Source organism: Callorhinus ursinus, unplaced genomic scaffold (assembly GCF_003265705.2).
Source record: "Callorhinus ursinus isolate GAN/ISIS: 27379988/994484 unplaced genomic scaffold, GSC_fseal_2.0 scaffold2, whole genome shotgun sequence".
NCBI lineage: Eukaryota > Metazoa > Chordata > Mammalia > Carnivora > Otariidae > Callorhinus > Callorhinus ursinus.
In genome coordinates this window covers 91,109,112-91,125,218 of record NW_027397064.1, presented here as the reverse complement: position 1 = coordinate 91,125,218, position 16,107 = coordinate 91,109,112, and the positions used below count along the sequence as shown (strand labels likewise).

General features: G+C 34.0%; 1 protein-coding gene across 2 annotated transcripts in view; it reads right to left on the bottom strand.

Annotated features, from left to right (window-relative positions):
- Positions 1-689: 689 nt before the first annotated feature.
- Positions 690-16,107, bottom strand: part of DARS1 (aspartyl-tRNA synthetase 1) — a 61,004-nt gene continuing 45,586 nt past the window's right edge. For both annotated transcript variants that reach the window (XM_025856704.2, XM_025856695.2), the window contains 8 exons: positions 15,248-15,382; positions 13,119-13,266; positions 8,879-9,025; positions 6,973-7,015; positions 5,542-5,622; positions 4,112-4,223; positions 3,844-3,915; positions 690-1,366 (listed from right to left, as the gene is read on the bottom strand). In XM_025856704.2, the coding sequence (XP_025712489.1) occupies positions 1,275-1,366; positions 3,844-3,915; positions 4,112-4,223; positions 5,542-5,622; positions 6,973-7,015; positions 8,879-9,025; positions 13,119-13,266; positions 15,248-15,382 (830 nt within the window). In that variant the 3' untranslated portion in view covers positions 690-1,274. The remainder of the gene's footprint in view (positions 1,367-3,843; positions 3,916-4,111; positions 4,224-5,541; positions 5,623-6,972; positions 7,016-8,878; positions 9,026-13,118; positions 13,267-15,247; positions 15,383-16,107) is intronic.

Genomic DNA, 16,107 nt, shown 5'->3' with positions numbered 1-16,107 from the left:
TTTATTCTAGGTGTAGCTTAAATTTATTAAATAGTTTTAGAGTGCCTACTATACTCAAGATAGTCTGTAGGATATGAAGGAAAGATATAAAAATTTAGTCTCTACTTTCACAGAAGCTTATAATCTAGGTGGTGAAATAAATTAACTTTCCAAAGTAATGGGCAGATTTTTATGGTCTGGGGTAATGTCCCACCTTTCGGACCTCTCTATTTTTGTGTTATTTTTTCTTTTCCTGTAGGAAAATATCTCAGTTTTGTTTCTGCCCATTACATGTGGTTCACTGTAAAATTAACATTAGCATCAACCATCTAGAGGGAGAGTGTTCCTAACTGTAATTGTTACACAAAAGTTTCTTTTTGGTAGGGAAAATGAGAGTGCATTTTAGTGACATTGACTAAATATTAGTACCAGTTAAAAAATAAAAAAAAATTTCTGTAGTATTTTTAACCTATGTGAAATAAACTACTAAGCAACCCAAGCTTTCAGCTTTAAGAATTCTATCCTCTTATACCCATCTGAATTATATCTTGATAAGAACACGTTATGAATATATCAGCTTTCATTCGTTTTTAGGTATTTACATAAACTAGTGTGTGTGAAAAACTAGTGTATTTTTTCTTTTCCCAAATTATAAATGCCAAGAACCAGTTACAAAATCAGACTGCCATGAAGTTACACAAAGACAACTATGACTAGCTTTAAAATTTTATTGAAATTCAAGTTAAAATTTAACAATTTAATACAGCATTATATTGATTATCTTCTAACCAGTATTCTCACCTGCTTTACATAATTTCTGGGCACAACTTTAAAGAATTGATGCTTTCTGCCTAATTTTCCATGATATGCCAATTATACATTCATTAAAATCTCAGATACTGCCCTAAAATTGTCCTTATTTCAATGTCAGAATTTAAAAAAATAAGCTCAAATACTGAAAATTTAAGACATTAATATCATAGCTACTATAATATAGAAAAGAAAAAACCTTACACAATCTGAACTGTTTAAAATTGTTAACATTTATTGCAGTAATGCAATATGAATTTTTAACATAACCATATGAATTTTTCATTAAAATGTTCAACCATTTCCTATTGAAGCATGTCCAAAGTCATAAAAATCTTCTCTTTTAAAGTAACCTATAGTGAATTAATCCAAAGTAACTGTGGCATTTTAGATAAGACATTTACTCCATTGCATATTTTAAGTAGCTAAGGGATAGCCTGATCAATAGCAGGTTACTGGAAAGAATAAAGAAAGCACAGCTTTCTTTAAGGAGTGAGTCGTTTGGGATCACGGGGGAACATTGAGGTCTGACGAACATTGTGTAATCCCAAAAAAAGCATCGTCACTCGTTCCAACCCTGGGGAAAACAAAATAATCATTAATTTCTTTTCTGAAAACCTTTCAGGGTCTTACTTATTGAAACTACCAACACAGTATCACTGATCAAAAAAATACTTCTATTATTTTGAGTTTATTTAAAATGAATTGTTTTGGAACACCTGGGTGGCTTAATCAGTTAGTTGAGCATCTGATTCTTGATTTCTGTTCACGTCATGATCTCAGGGTTGTACGATCCAGCCCTGTGTTGGGCTCTGCACTGGGCATGGAGCCTGCTCAGGATTCTCTCTCCCTCTCCCTTTGCACCACCCCCCGCCCGCCCTTGTGCACCTATGCATATTCTCGCTACAAAATAAAATAAAATAAAATGCACTGTTTTGGGTCTGACTCAGAAATAGAAAAAAAGAAATGATGCTGTATGTGGGAAGGACTAAATCAGATATCCTTAAGTTGTCTGGATTCTGTGAACTACAAAAATCTTGTAAATATCCCAAACTTACAATTTAAATAAACACAGAAAAGCCATTTTATAAGTCTATATGTGGGGCGTCTGGGTGGCTCAGTAGGTTAAGTGTCCGACTTTTGATGTCAGCTCAGGTCGTGATCTCAGGGTATGAGATCAAGCCCCACATTGGGCTCAGGCGCTGGGCATGGAGCCTGCTTAAGATTCTCTTTCCCTCTCCCCCTCCCCTCAAGCTCTCTCTTAAGAAAAAAAAAAAAAAAACTACACACACACACACACACACACACATATAGTTTGCCTATATGTTTTCAAATGGGACCAGAATCTTAATTATGTAGTCCAGACCATCAGTATAAGATGAGAGCCATAAACTTGTTTAAGGAAGTTTATTAATGAAAATACCAGAAATTTACTGTAATTCAATAGATATGTAACATGGTGGTTCTTAGTATAAAAGACTCTAGGATACATTACTGTAAATGTTCCAAGTGCAGAAGAGACTGATTTTGACATATGACTTAAATATTGTATTACTGGCAAGAATTAAGACCGAGTATCACCTAAGAAACGGAGCAGAACTAGCAAATGAAACTTCATGTGTGCAATTTATCTATTTTACCCAAGTTGTATAAGACATGTATTACAGAAAAAAGGCAAGGTCAAAGAATATTTTTATATAGTAATGACTTTTAATTTTAAAGGAATGTATTTAACATCTAAAACAAATAGATATAAGAGAATTAACATTTTTATTGCTATTCCTTACCAAAAAATCTGCAAATATTTGAACCTTGTATTACAGTAATCTAATACTAATCTTAAAATAAAAACACCATATCCCATCTTCCCTTCAATCATTAATTACCAAAAAATGAGTAGTATTTGATAACCATTCAAATGGTCTTCACAAGTATGATTAAAATTTACATTGTGTAACAAAAATTTTCAGAATATACAAAATGCACATTACTGAATATTTTAAGAGAAAATAGTTGTCAGTCTCCCATTAAAAATTGAACTATATATCCAATGTAGCACTGTTTGTAATAACAAAAGGCTGGTATCAATCCCCATGTCCATCAGTAAGAAGCTGGTTAACAAGATTATGGTGTACCCTTTCAATGGACTGATTCTATGTAGTGTTAAAAATATATTTTTAAAAGTATGTATTTTTGCATATGCAAAGATTATTTTTGCAAAGGTAAGAAGAAAACTAGAAACAACAGTTTCCTATAGGGAGGTGAATACACATTCTTCTATACCCTTTTAATTTGATAAATTTTAAAGTATAGTATGTATTCACCAACCCCCCCAAAACAAACAATAAAAATTTTAATAAAACTATAAATTCAGAATCCTTTTAAGAGTCTCTGATATGGACATCCAAAAATGAGCTAAATATTTACCCTTTTATTTATTTATTTTAAAAAGATTTCTTTATTTTTTTAAGTAGTCTCTACACCCATTATGGGGCTTGAACTCACAAGCCTGAGATCAAGAGCTGCATGCTGCACTAACTGAGCCAGCCAGGCACTCCTTACCCTTTTTAAATCAGAGTGGTATCTTACATATACACTAGAAGTGGTCCTAAAAGTCAATGAAACGTTACATTACAACAAAAAATTTAGCAGCAATCTGAGCTAACTTGAGGGAGAGCTTTAATTTGGGCTAATCAGAATGAACTCATGGATACAGAGAGAAAATAGGATACTCAATTTTTAAGATGTTTTGCTTCTAAACTCTTCAGAGAAAAAATGGCTAGAAATGTATTACAATATTTTAGAACACACAAATTAGCTGTTCATTTTGTTCCCTGGAAATCAAATTTTTCATTTCGTCACAACTCAACTTAAAAATCTGTTATAATTCAAATTTGTACTATACTTAGCACGCATGGACTTATTTGTAAGCAACAACAATATACAAAATTTAGTTTTTGGAGTCCAGTGCTGAAGAAATTCGAACTGAATGAACACTTTGCCAAATGAAATCTGGGGTGGAAATATATCGTCATAATATTAAAATAATATTACCAATGCCTCCACCAGCATGAGGAGGGGCTCCAAAGCGGAAGGAATCAATGTATGCCTTAATTTTCTCCAAATCTAAAAAAAAACAAAAACAAACTCAAAAACCAAACATAATGTATCATCTTACTTAGTAACTTAAAAAAAGGTACAAAAGCAATTATCGTTCAATAAAAATTAAAACGAATGATGTTTCTAAGAAGTCTTTAAAAGGTTTAAAATGTATTGCTTTCACAATATATATTACTCTGCCAAATATATTTAAGTTGTTTACCAATTCCATGATGTAAGGCTCGCTCTGTTAGCAACTGAGGATCATGTATTCTTTGAGCTCCTGACAGTATTTCTTCTCCTCTCATGAACATATCGTAAGAGTTGGACTGTTTCTTCAGGGAAAAGCAAAAACAAGAAATGACCACTCTTCAAGTTACTGTCATTCTATTCCATTACTCACATGAGGAAAAAAAAAAAATCTCTTTTGCACGAAGAACAAGTCCATTTTTCCCTACAATTAGTGATGCAATCTGCTCCAATGAACACAATTGTTTCTCTAAAACAAGGTTAAATCAGCCAAGAGCTCAATAATAACTTCTTCCTTCCCTCTATCAGATTTTATGCTCCCCTTCTCCTACACCTTCCAATAACAAATTAGAGTACCATTTCTAACTTTAAGAAGTAGTGCTGATTCTCATTTCACTTTATTTTTTATTTTCTAAAGATTTTATTTATTTATTTGACAGAGAGATAGACAGCGAACACAAGTAGGCAGAGCGGCAGGCAGAGGGAGAGGGAGCAGACTCCCTGCTGAGCAGGGGCTGGATCCCAGGACCCCGGGATTATGATCTGAGCTGAAGGCAGCCGTTTAACCGACTGAGCCACCCAGGCGCCCCTCTCATTTCACTTATCATCTGAAATGTTTTTAGGTGTGATATGATTTGGGGTCGTTTTTGGAACTTCAAATTATCAACAGGTGTTAGTCTTTTTAATTAAAAAAAATTTTTTTTATTTTAACAAAAGTAAATGGAACATCAATTTGCCATAGCTTCACCTATTCCCATATCAGGTTTTAAGTTATTTTCCCTGTCTTTGGACAAACCAATGGTTCTCAAAGTACGATTCCTGGATCTCAAAGTATGATTCCTGGTAGCCTCAGAATTACCCAGAACTCGTTAGAAATACAAATTATCAAGCTCTCCCAAGACCAGCTAATCAGGAAGTCTGGTGATGGGGCCCAGTCATCTGTGTTTTAAAAAGCCCCCCAAGTGATTCTGATGCACACTGAAGTTTGGGAACCACTGCAATGGAAAAACAGTAAAAGGCCACAAAACACAAATTAGATGAACTCCCAGGACAAACTATTGTTTCTTAGTTCAAAGTCAATGATAATATGATGTGTTAAAGTCTGCAAGTCTAATGATACTATTTATTATTTAAATGGCATCTCTTCCTCATAAATCTTTAAAAAATGACCCTTGAAAATGATTTTTAATGTAGGTTTTGGGACTAATTTTTTAGAATTCTCACATTTCATGGTATTATTTTGACTTAAGAATTGACAGAAACTAATAGTAATACGTATAACAATGGCCCATTAAAATTGCAAATTACTAAGGAAAACCATTATTCCCATGCTACAATTTAACATAGTCACAATGAAGTCTTCCTTCTACCCCAAAACCAATTACTTAAAATAAAATTACTTACAGGATTTCTTGGGTCAGGCATGGTATAGAAAGGTCTTACAGCCAATGGATATTTATCAAGAATATAAAAGTCTGTATCATACTATAAAAAGAATGATTAAAATTAATTTTAAAAAATTTTAACAAAAGTAAAAAAAGGCTAACATTTTGATAATTAACTGTCCTTTTAAAAGTAAGTTTTGTTCTTCAAAATTACTATAATTACATTGTATATACAATAAGTATTCTGTTTCTTCCAATTTGTATCCTCTAGTATTTTGCCATGTTATAAATTTCTCCAATACTTAAATTGTGGGAGCTGTTGACTATTCTATCATAGTTCAAATATTCGTTTTCTTCTCTTTTTTTTTTTTTGGACATGTAATCTCTTTTCAATTTCTTCCCCATTAAAAACTATGCTGTGATAAACTTCTTTGAATTTCACTCTTTTCTTTGCTAATCTAATTCATTTACTCTTTCAGATGCAATTTGTTAACTTCCTGTTAAATTATCCTAAATCTCTTTGGGTTTTACAAAAACTACATTAAATCTATAAATTACTTTAGGAAAAACTGACATGTTTTACAATATTCATCTTCAAAAAAACTTTGATTATTTATTTTCCCAATTTAAATTTTTGTGCAAACATCTAAAAGGAATTTGGTAGTTTTCTTTATATGAAAACTATAATTGAAATAAATAAGTGACATTAACATGAAATTATGAATTTTTGTTACAAAAAAGTTACTACATGACCTAGATTTAATTAAAAAGAAACCAATCACATTTCAACTCTTTTGACATTAAACATTTTTGCTAAAAGTCAAGCGTAGAGGGAATGTAAACAGAGCTGACAAACTGGAATCCGCTCTGCTGAAAGAGCATTTTGAAGATACAAACTCAACAGAGCAGTTTCAGAAATAGGTTAGCTCCCCAGTCAATTTTGAGTGCAGCCAGCAGGAGGAGCTCAACGACTGTTTTCATTTATACACAAGTCTCTTAATTTCTTGGAAGACCACACTAAGTTGAGCTTTTATCTTCTTTGGAGTTTTAGAAAATAGATAGGAAAGCAGCTTTCACAAGGGAGGCCAAAAAGAAACTCATTCACCTTCAAGTCCCATGAGTCATCAGGGGTACTCAGGGAAGACCATTTCTAAAGAATTTCAAATCATCTTGAGATTGTTTCTAATCTAACAGTCTGATACAGATACCACTTTTAGAGGGACCTCAGTACAACTTAGTACAAAAATCAGATACTGAGCTAATCAAACTGAGCAAAACCTATCTGAATATTTTTTATTTTTCCAAGAATTAAAAAAAAATTGTTCCTTGTGGTTTTTTATTTGTTCTGGGATCTTACCATTCTGGAAAACTGTTCCCCCTCAACTGTTCTTTAGTACCAGAATATGTTTCAGATTTAGAAAAAGAAATCCAGCATGCACAAGAGTCCTACCTTTTCCTTTACCAAACGACCCAAGAGTTTTTCATTTGGTGTACTGAAAAACAAAAACAAAAACCCCCATGAAATTAGGTGTTTGAAGATCAAATAGCAACTTAAAGTGTAAGGCCCCACTTCTTCTTTTTTTTTTTAATGTTTTATTGATTTATTCATGTCAGAGAGAGAGAGAGAGGCAGAGGGAGAAGCAGGCTCCCCACTGAGCAGGGAGCCTGATGTGGGGCTCAAGCCCAGGACCCTGGGATCATGACCTGAGCCGAAGGCAGACGCTTAACCATCTGAGCCACCCAGGCGCCCCATAAGGCCCCTCTTGTATTTGAGGTTCTCAAAGGATAAAAAGTGTGGTCAAAATACATAGTTGTCTATCCTGCTTTTTTTTTTTGAAGATTTTATTTGTTTATTTGACAGAGAGAGACACAGAGAGAGAGGGAAGACAAGCAGGGGGAGTGGGAGAAGCAGGCCTCCCGCGGAGCTAACAGCCCGATGGGGGCTCGATCCTAGGACCCTGGGACCACGACATGAGCCAAAGGCAGACGCCTAACAACTGAGCCACCCAGGTGCCCCAATCCTGCTCCTTTTTTAAAAGGCAAGTAGAGTAACAACATTTAGTGGGTGCTGCTAAAAAATATTTAAATAAAATAAACAGATATAGCAATTCACAGATTCAGAAATAACATGGATGAAATAATTTCCTACAATTATATATAATTAAAGTTCACTACAGCAACATAGGCTATTCTTGCCATTAAGTGGCTCTACTTTAAGATGCTCTCTCCTTTTGTTACTCTTTATCAAAGGTTTATAAAACAAAAATCGGTATTTCCAAGTCTTTAAAATGTAATCGTGTTTCTATAGCCAAGAGGCTGTTACTTTAGCTTCTATCCTAGGTAAGAACAACTGCCAAAATACTCAAGAAAATACTGCTCAGCTTAAAATAGTTATAGAATTTATAGTTTGCCTTAAAAATGTAATCTAGCAATGAAGGAGATGCTTAAAACCATAAATGTATATTTCCGTTAAAGAAAAATAAAGGATTTTGAGCAAAATATGCTTTAAAAAAGCCCTAGGGCACCTGGGTGGCTCAGTTGGTTAAGTGACTGCCTTTGGTTCAGGTCATGATCCTGGAGTCCCAGGATCGAGTCCCTCATCGGGCTCCCTGCTCAGCGGGGAGTCCACTTCTCCCTCTGACCCTCTTCCCTCTTGTGCTCTCTATCTCTCATTCTCTCTCTCTCAAATAAATAAAATCTTTAAAAAAAAAAAAAAAAAAAAAAAAAATAAAAAAGCCCTAAAAAAGACAATAACCATTACTTTCATTCCTATATCCATATGAATTACCGTGAGGGTTTAAATATTTTAACTTAAGAACCCTTGAGAAAAATGTACTAAGTACCGTAGACAGTAATTTCTTTATTAAACCACATAATTTATTCAAAATTATAAGTTATATCATCTGAATTTAGATAACATAATACTATATAACAAAGAACAGATATTTTTATAACTTTTGGAGATACTAATTTTATGCCCTAGTCCGGTGTGGGGATGGATTAAGACTGCTGTCTACCCTCTCTAACACCACTGATTTAGAGAGGTAACATATTAGATGATAAAAAAAATCACAGGCCAAAGTCCCTATATATTCTTTATAAATGTTACAAATATGGGGGTGTGGTAGGGTCAAAAATGGTGTTTATGAACAAAACTATCAAAGCTCAGGCAAACCACATTAAACATAATATTTTATTTCAGATCACATATTAAACAAAACAGCATCATACTATATACCAAAGTTAATAAAACTGAAATTTATCAGCTGGGTGGAAAAAAAATCATCATTCATTAATATATGCATTCTTTCATATCTTAAACCTAATTACAAACGTTTAAAAAATCAAAGTCAAACCTCAAATCTTCTTCATCTCCCATTTCGATTCCAGCTTCCCTAAGCATAGCCAATGCTTCACAATAGTCGAGTCTTAAAGTTGGCTCCAAAAATTTGAATGGCTCACACGGGAATTGTTTATTCACTGTCTGAATTTCAGTTTGAAACCTATTTGTACAAGATAGAGTTAAAAAAAAAAAAGTGTCGTGTTCTCCCCACAAGAGGTCACTGTGGCAATACATAACACATATTTTTTAATATTTTACTAATATAAGTGAAATAATGACTAGATAGCTTTATTCTTCTACAACTTGATACTTTTTTTTTTAAACAAAGAAACAACATTTTTAACACTTCACAGGAGTCACTGTATGTGCGATGATGAGGAAAGGGCAATCTGAGTAGGTTCAGGGGTAGTAGCAGCTCCATGGCCAGTGAAGTGCCTTTTCCAGCTGAGCCACTCCGCCCCACCCACCACAGACCCTCCTAGCTGTCTGGGGAACCCTATTCCCTAATGGCTGGCTGACATGAACCCAAGAATCTACTTACTCTACATACTGTTAGTTCTATGTGTTCCACTGATAACAATTTTGAAATTCAGAGGTAACTCAAAAGGAAATGCTTTTATTTTATTTAATTTATTTATTAGAGGGGGAAAGGGAGGGGCAGAGGCAAAGGGAGAAAGAGAATCTTAAGCAGGCTCCATGCTCAGCACTGCGCCCAACGCAGGGCTCCATCTCACAACCCCGAGATCATGACCTGACCCAAAATCAAGAGTTGGACGCTTAACCAACTGAACAACCCAGGAGCCCCTAAAAGGAAATGCTTTTAGAGAAAGCTGTTTTGTGTAAAATCAGCCTCAATACAAAAATCGGAGACTTTCAGGCTGCTCTTTTTTTTTATTTTATTATGTTATGTTAATCACCATACGTTATATCATTAGTTTTTGATGTACTGTTCCATAATTCACTGTTTGTGTATAACACCCAGTGCTCCATTCAGTACGTGCCCTCTTTAATACCCATCACCAGGCTAACCCATCCCCCCACCCCCCTCCCCTCTAGAACCCTGTTTGTTTCTCAGAGTCCATAGTCTCTCATGGTTTGTCTCCCCCCTCCAATTCCTCCCCCCTTTCATTTTTCCCTTCCTGCTATCTTCTTCTTTTTTTAACATATAATGTATTATTTGTTTCAGAGGTACAGATCTGTGATTCAACAGTCTTACACAATTCACAGTGCTCACCATAGCACATACCCTCCCCAATGTCTATCACCCAGCCACTCCATCCCTCCCACCTCCCACCACTCTAGCAACCCTCAGTTTGTTTCCTGAGATTAAGAATTCCTCCTATCAGTGAGATCATATGATACATGTCTTTCTCTGATTGACTTATTTTGCTCAGCATAATACCCTCCAGTTCCATCCACGTCGTTGCAAATGGCAAGATTTCATTCCTTTTGATGGCTGCATAATATTCCATTGTGTGTGTGTGTATACACACACACACACACACACACACACACACACATCTTCTTTATCCATTCATCTGTCGATGGACATCTTGGCTCTTTCCATAGTTTGGCTATTGTGGACATTGCTGCTATAAACATCGGGGTGCACATAACCCCTTTGGATCCCTACATTTGTATCTTTGGGGTAAATACCCAGTACTGCAACTGTAGTAGTAGAAACAGCTAAGAAAAAATATCTGGTAGGTACTGAGAACCTAACTATGTCATATAAAATCATTCTTTGAATCAGTGTATGCACCAGGAAAAAGTGTTACCAAGAAATTATTTACATTAAAGATGAAATTTAAATACTCAAAATATTTAACACCTTTCTTAGTCTCCTCTTGTTTTGTCACCACAGTGGCATTAAAGGATTAAAAACTTTATACCTCGTATCAGCTAACACTGTTAGTAATGTAAAAATACCCATTTTATGAGGCATTAAAAAGAACTGACTTTTTAATCCTTTAACAACACTTGCTATCCTCAAGGTAGACCAAATTAATATTTGTCTTATCTTCCCCCATTCCCATTATACGGTAAGTCTGTGAGTGCAATTTCCCATTTTAATAACCACTATAGTACAGTGTCTAGCCTTTAAACAGTGGGCACAAATGTTTACTGCATTGAATTGTGCAAGATCATATTTTAGTAAGATTTAAAAAGTATATTTTTGCCACTTATGGATGAAATGATAGCTGGGATTTGCTTCAAAATAATAGGGGATGGGAGAAATGGGTAAACAAAACTGGCCATGGGTTAACAATGGCTGAAATTGGGTGATGAGTACATGGGGGTTCATTAGGCTAGTCTCTATTTTGTATGTGTCTTTTTTTTTTTTTTTAAAGATTTATTTATTTATTTATTTGAAAGAGAGAGAGAATGAGAGAGAGAGAGAGAGAGCACATGAGATGGGGGAGGGTCAGAGGGAGAAGCAGACTCCCTGCCGAGCAGGGAGCCCGATGCGGGACTGGATCCTGGGACTCCAGGATCATGACCTGAGCTGAAGGCAGTCGTTTAACCAACTGAGCCACCCAGGCGCCCTATTTTGTATGTGTCTTGAAATTTTACATAATTGATAGAGTTGAAAAAGTATGTTTATATTCCATGAAAACACTAGAAATTAAAACATTATCATTTCCTGATTAGTCTTAAAGACTTTCATGGGAGCAATAAAGCTTAGCCATGGATTTATTCAAATCTTGATGTAAGAAGGGTTAAGAAGAGCCCAATAATTGATTTCTACTTTCTTTGCTTTGGATATTAACCCAATCATGTCTATCAATATTTTAAAATACATTTGCCTATTATTCTTCTATGAGAGATAAGTACTAAGGATAAACATGAGAGATATATAACACTAGCCAGGTAACCCAACTTACAACTGACAGAGAAACTTAGAATTCCTAAATGACTTATAGAATATAAAAATAAGGCTTTTATTTCTAGGTTGCCACCTTAAATCTACTTGATAAAGTCCAGTGATGATGGTGTCTGAATCTCTAATTTGTAAACAGAGATCTGATTAATCCCAAGGGCCCGATTAATGCTTGATCTGTTATTACAAAAACTGAAGTGGAAATTTCATATCCCAATATTAGAGAAGATATCAATATCCAAAATAAATGGCCTTCAGAAACCTTCTTGAATTATAAATGTGGAAAAAAAAAAAAGAGAAAAGCTGTTCATTCACTGTAGTTTCAAAGGGTATTTTATTTTGTAAGGAAACATGAGTTGTTCCATAGACTACCTGAATGAAAGTTGCTTAAAATAAACGGCATTGAAATTTTCAGAGTACAGTAGGTTTAAAAAAAAAAGGCTGTCTACAATGAGGTAGTCATCAACATACCAATGCAATGCGGAGAATGCCTGGAAAATATTGGTGCTTATGCTACAAGATTTTTGTAAGATCAATGATTAATTTCTGCGTCCTTGAAATTACTCATGAGACTTGCAATGGAGTAAATAAGATTCATAGTATTTTTGAACTCTTTTTAAGTATCAATGAAGCATATCCAAATACATCAACAATTAACAGTTAAATCAGTGGTCTTTAAATAAAAATTTCAAATACAGCCCTTTGTCAATTATCAAAGTGCTAGATAAGTCTACAATAACCTACTTAATATTTAGTACTGTCTCAAGTATGGAGAAAGGAAAAAAGACTCTCTTGTTCCTACTTAACCTGTTTTCCATTTTCTTTTCCTATTTTCTCTGTGTTAGACATCATCACAAGTAAACAACTTTCAACGACCTTTAAGGAAGAAACTATTTGCCAGTTTAGAGGGTGTACCTAATGTAAACATTTCACAGAATTCAATTCTCTGCACATCCTGAACATGTCTAACAATTTTCTGTAAGATTCTTATCACCACATTATTACCACTACCATTTTAATAATAAACTGCTATAAAAGTAACATAGGTGCTATTTCTTTCAGACATTCAGGATATTTAACATAAAGGAAAAAAATATAGTTAGACTGGTTCACAATCTGGTAAACTTCCCCACCAAAATAAGGTTAACTAGCTGATCCAACTGACTTGGGTCCAGAAGTACTATTCTGAATGTTCATTATTTCACTAATTAACTATTGATCATCTACGTGGCAAGTCCTCTCCCTACCATATATACATGTATTCAATATAAACTCAGTTTACCTATTTCAGTTCAAGAATTACTTTATTTTGAAGAACCCAAACTGGTTAGACATTAAGTCCATCTAAGGGATATACAATATTTGTTTTTACCTTTTTTGGAGTCCTTTGAATATTTGTACTAAGGTGTCAGCAATTTCTTCCACAACTTCATGGTAATGGTAATTAAAAGCCATTTCAATGTCCAAACCAACAAATTCAGTTAGATGTCTGTGGGTATTTGAGTCTTCAGCTCTGAATACTGTAACATTATTAAAAGAAATAAATAGTAAATGGTGTTTTAAAGTTTTGCAAAAATTGGGATTTAAATACAAAATTTTATTTACTAGTACTCAAATGGTATTATTTTCATTTATCATTATGGGGTTCTGAAAAGACTTTGGATAAGCCATATACTTCAGCATTCTCTTGGACAGCAAGTTCATTACCAACTCCTACAGTCATGCAGTAAAAGCTGTAACAAATATAAATTAATAAATGAGGCTTCAGAGAATCCTAAGGGAATGCAAGGTCCTGAAGTGCCTTCCCAATGATTAAAAATAGTGAGTTCTTCTCAATTTTATTAAAACTTGACTCCAGCTAAATGAGATCTGTACCAGTGAAGTAACTTTATATATATTCCAGCCATTACCTCTGTCCAGCTCTTACTGTCCTCACTGCACTTTCTTCCTTTTCCAGTCTTCCTGACTCTAGCTCTGCTCCATCTTTCACATCACTTTAAGACTAAAATTCCTACAACACATCCTTGCTCAGTAATTAACTACTGATCATCATGGTTCCCAAACAGCACTGTAATAGAATATAAAATGACAAAAAATCTAAAAGCTTTATGCTTTCATATTTAATCTTACCCTGTATTTTCCATTTCTTCTTAACACTAAGTAGTCTTATTTTTATTTTCTCCCATGCTCTTTACTCATTCTGCTTCTGCTGACTAGAATGCCATTTCTGTAGTCTCTATCTCCTACTCTGTTCTTAAAGCCCACTTCAGTTTGCATTTTCCTTTACGGTAACTATAGCAAATTCCATCTTCTCCCTCTTTTTACACTATCTATACCCCATAATTAGTACCACTCTCGCTGTGAAAACCAGTTGATTATTCCCTGCAACTGCTATATGTATGCATGTCTTATTCTGTCTTGGGAGAAGGAACAATGTTTATTCCCTTGTCACTCAAAACATGGTCTACAAATCGGCAGCATCAGCAGTACCTGGGAGCTTGTGAGAACTGCAGAATCTCAAGCCTCCCTCCACACCTACTGGTTGGAATCTGCATTTTAACAAGATCCTCAAATGATTCATGCATACATGAACATCTGAGAAGTGCTGGTTGATTTTTCTTTTATGTACATGTTACCTAGCACAATGCTATGTATGTAGCAGGCATTCAACAAATTAGTAAATTCAGAAAATTAACACAATTAATGCTCTTGCCAGTTTCTCTAACAGCAGGCATTTAATTTTTATTTAGCTATCAAAAAACTTACATGTATAAAATAACTTGTAAGTTTTACAGAATGAAGCAAAGCTGGTTTTTGCTTATAATCGGCTTCATTAAAGAATTTACCACATGATTATGTGTCCATGCTTAACTTTTAATTTCTAATGGACTCCAGCATATTCTCAATAGTAAGAACAGTACAAATAGTAAGAGTAAAACAATAGCTCTGAAATAAATTGGTAGCAAAGTACCCAGAGGTACATTTGTAAACTTACAAGAGTAGTAAGGGGCTATCAAGGACAACAAAATACATTATTTGGAAGACTGCAACTACTTGTTCTTTCGTGTTCACGGAGAGTTGAAAGGCGAGTCCAAACAGGAGCTAATTCTGTTCTAATTACACTGAAATAATAATAAATAATATACTCAAGGTGTATTTCAGAGGGTATATATTTTCAAGGCATGCATTTTTAAAATGAGATATTCCCAAGGCAAACATTTTCTTCAGCAGTCTGCTGTAGGAATATAAAATGCTTATGAATCTATTCACATAAATGATGTTCAGTTACTTAAAGAACTATTGAGCTAAAAAAGAACTATTTTTTTTAGGAAATATCTACCCAAGCACATTGTCATTTTTACCTAAAAGTCTAGTGTTTATATAGCCAACATATAAAAGGATTTAAGCTTCCAAAATGTCTGTATGCAAAATGTGTTCCTAAAACCTTAACTATGGTACAATTAATAAATTTTGAGAAAACCATAACCACCAAAACCTTACCTGGTCCAATACAGAAAACCTTCTCAAAATCAGCACAAATACACATTTGCTTGTACAGCTGTGGGGACTGGGCCAGGTATGCATTATTTTTAAAATATGACACAGTAAATACATTGGCTCCTCCTTCACTGGCAGCTGAAATGTAAATATGTTATTATAACCAACTGCAAGCTTACTGATACAAATTTCTAATAAAAACAGTTTATGCTTTTAAGTATTTCACTTAAAAAAAATTAAAAATTTCAGAGAAACTACATATGACTTATACCTGATTCTAAACCATTTATCATTTAGGAGAGATTTACTTCTTTGGCTATATCTTCACTTTATCAGATATATACACTCCCTTTCTGCATCAATTTCAAATCTATTAAAACTACTTTGGAGTTGTAAACATTTTTTTCAAAAAGGAAAAGATATTCTTACTGATATTTCTAAGTATAAAGAAAGCAATGTTCAATTCTTGATTTATAAATAAATGCCACTTGTAACACATTTTTTATATAGTGTTATTTAAGCAACTCTAAAAAGGGTAAAATGATTAAAATAAGATTCTCATATGAGAAGGAGAATTAATGAGATTTTCCCATTTGCAGTATTTAGTAATATTACAATGCAGTTTATACAAAACAAAATTGCAATACCAATTTAGAAAGAAACCTACTTAATGAAAGTAGTTTCTGGTGCAACTTACATAATATCAATCTTGCTTCATCTGTTACTGCCTCATTTTATAATCACTACACATAATGACTTCTAAAACAAGAAGATGCTATATTATTGATGTCAGTGATATGTGACTGCTGCTATATATATATATATATATATATATATATATATATATATATATATATGGCATA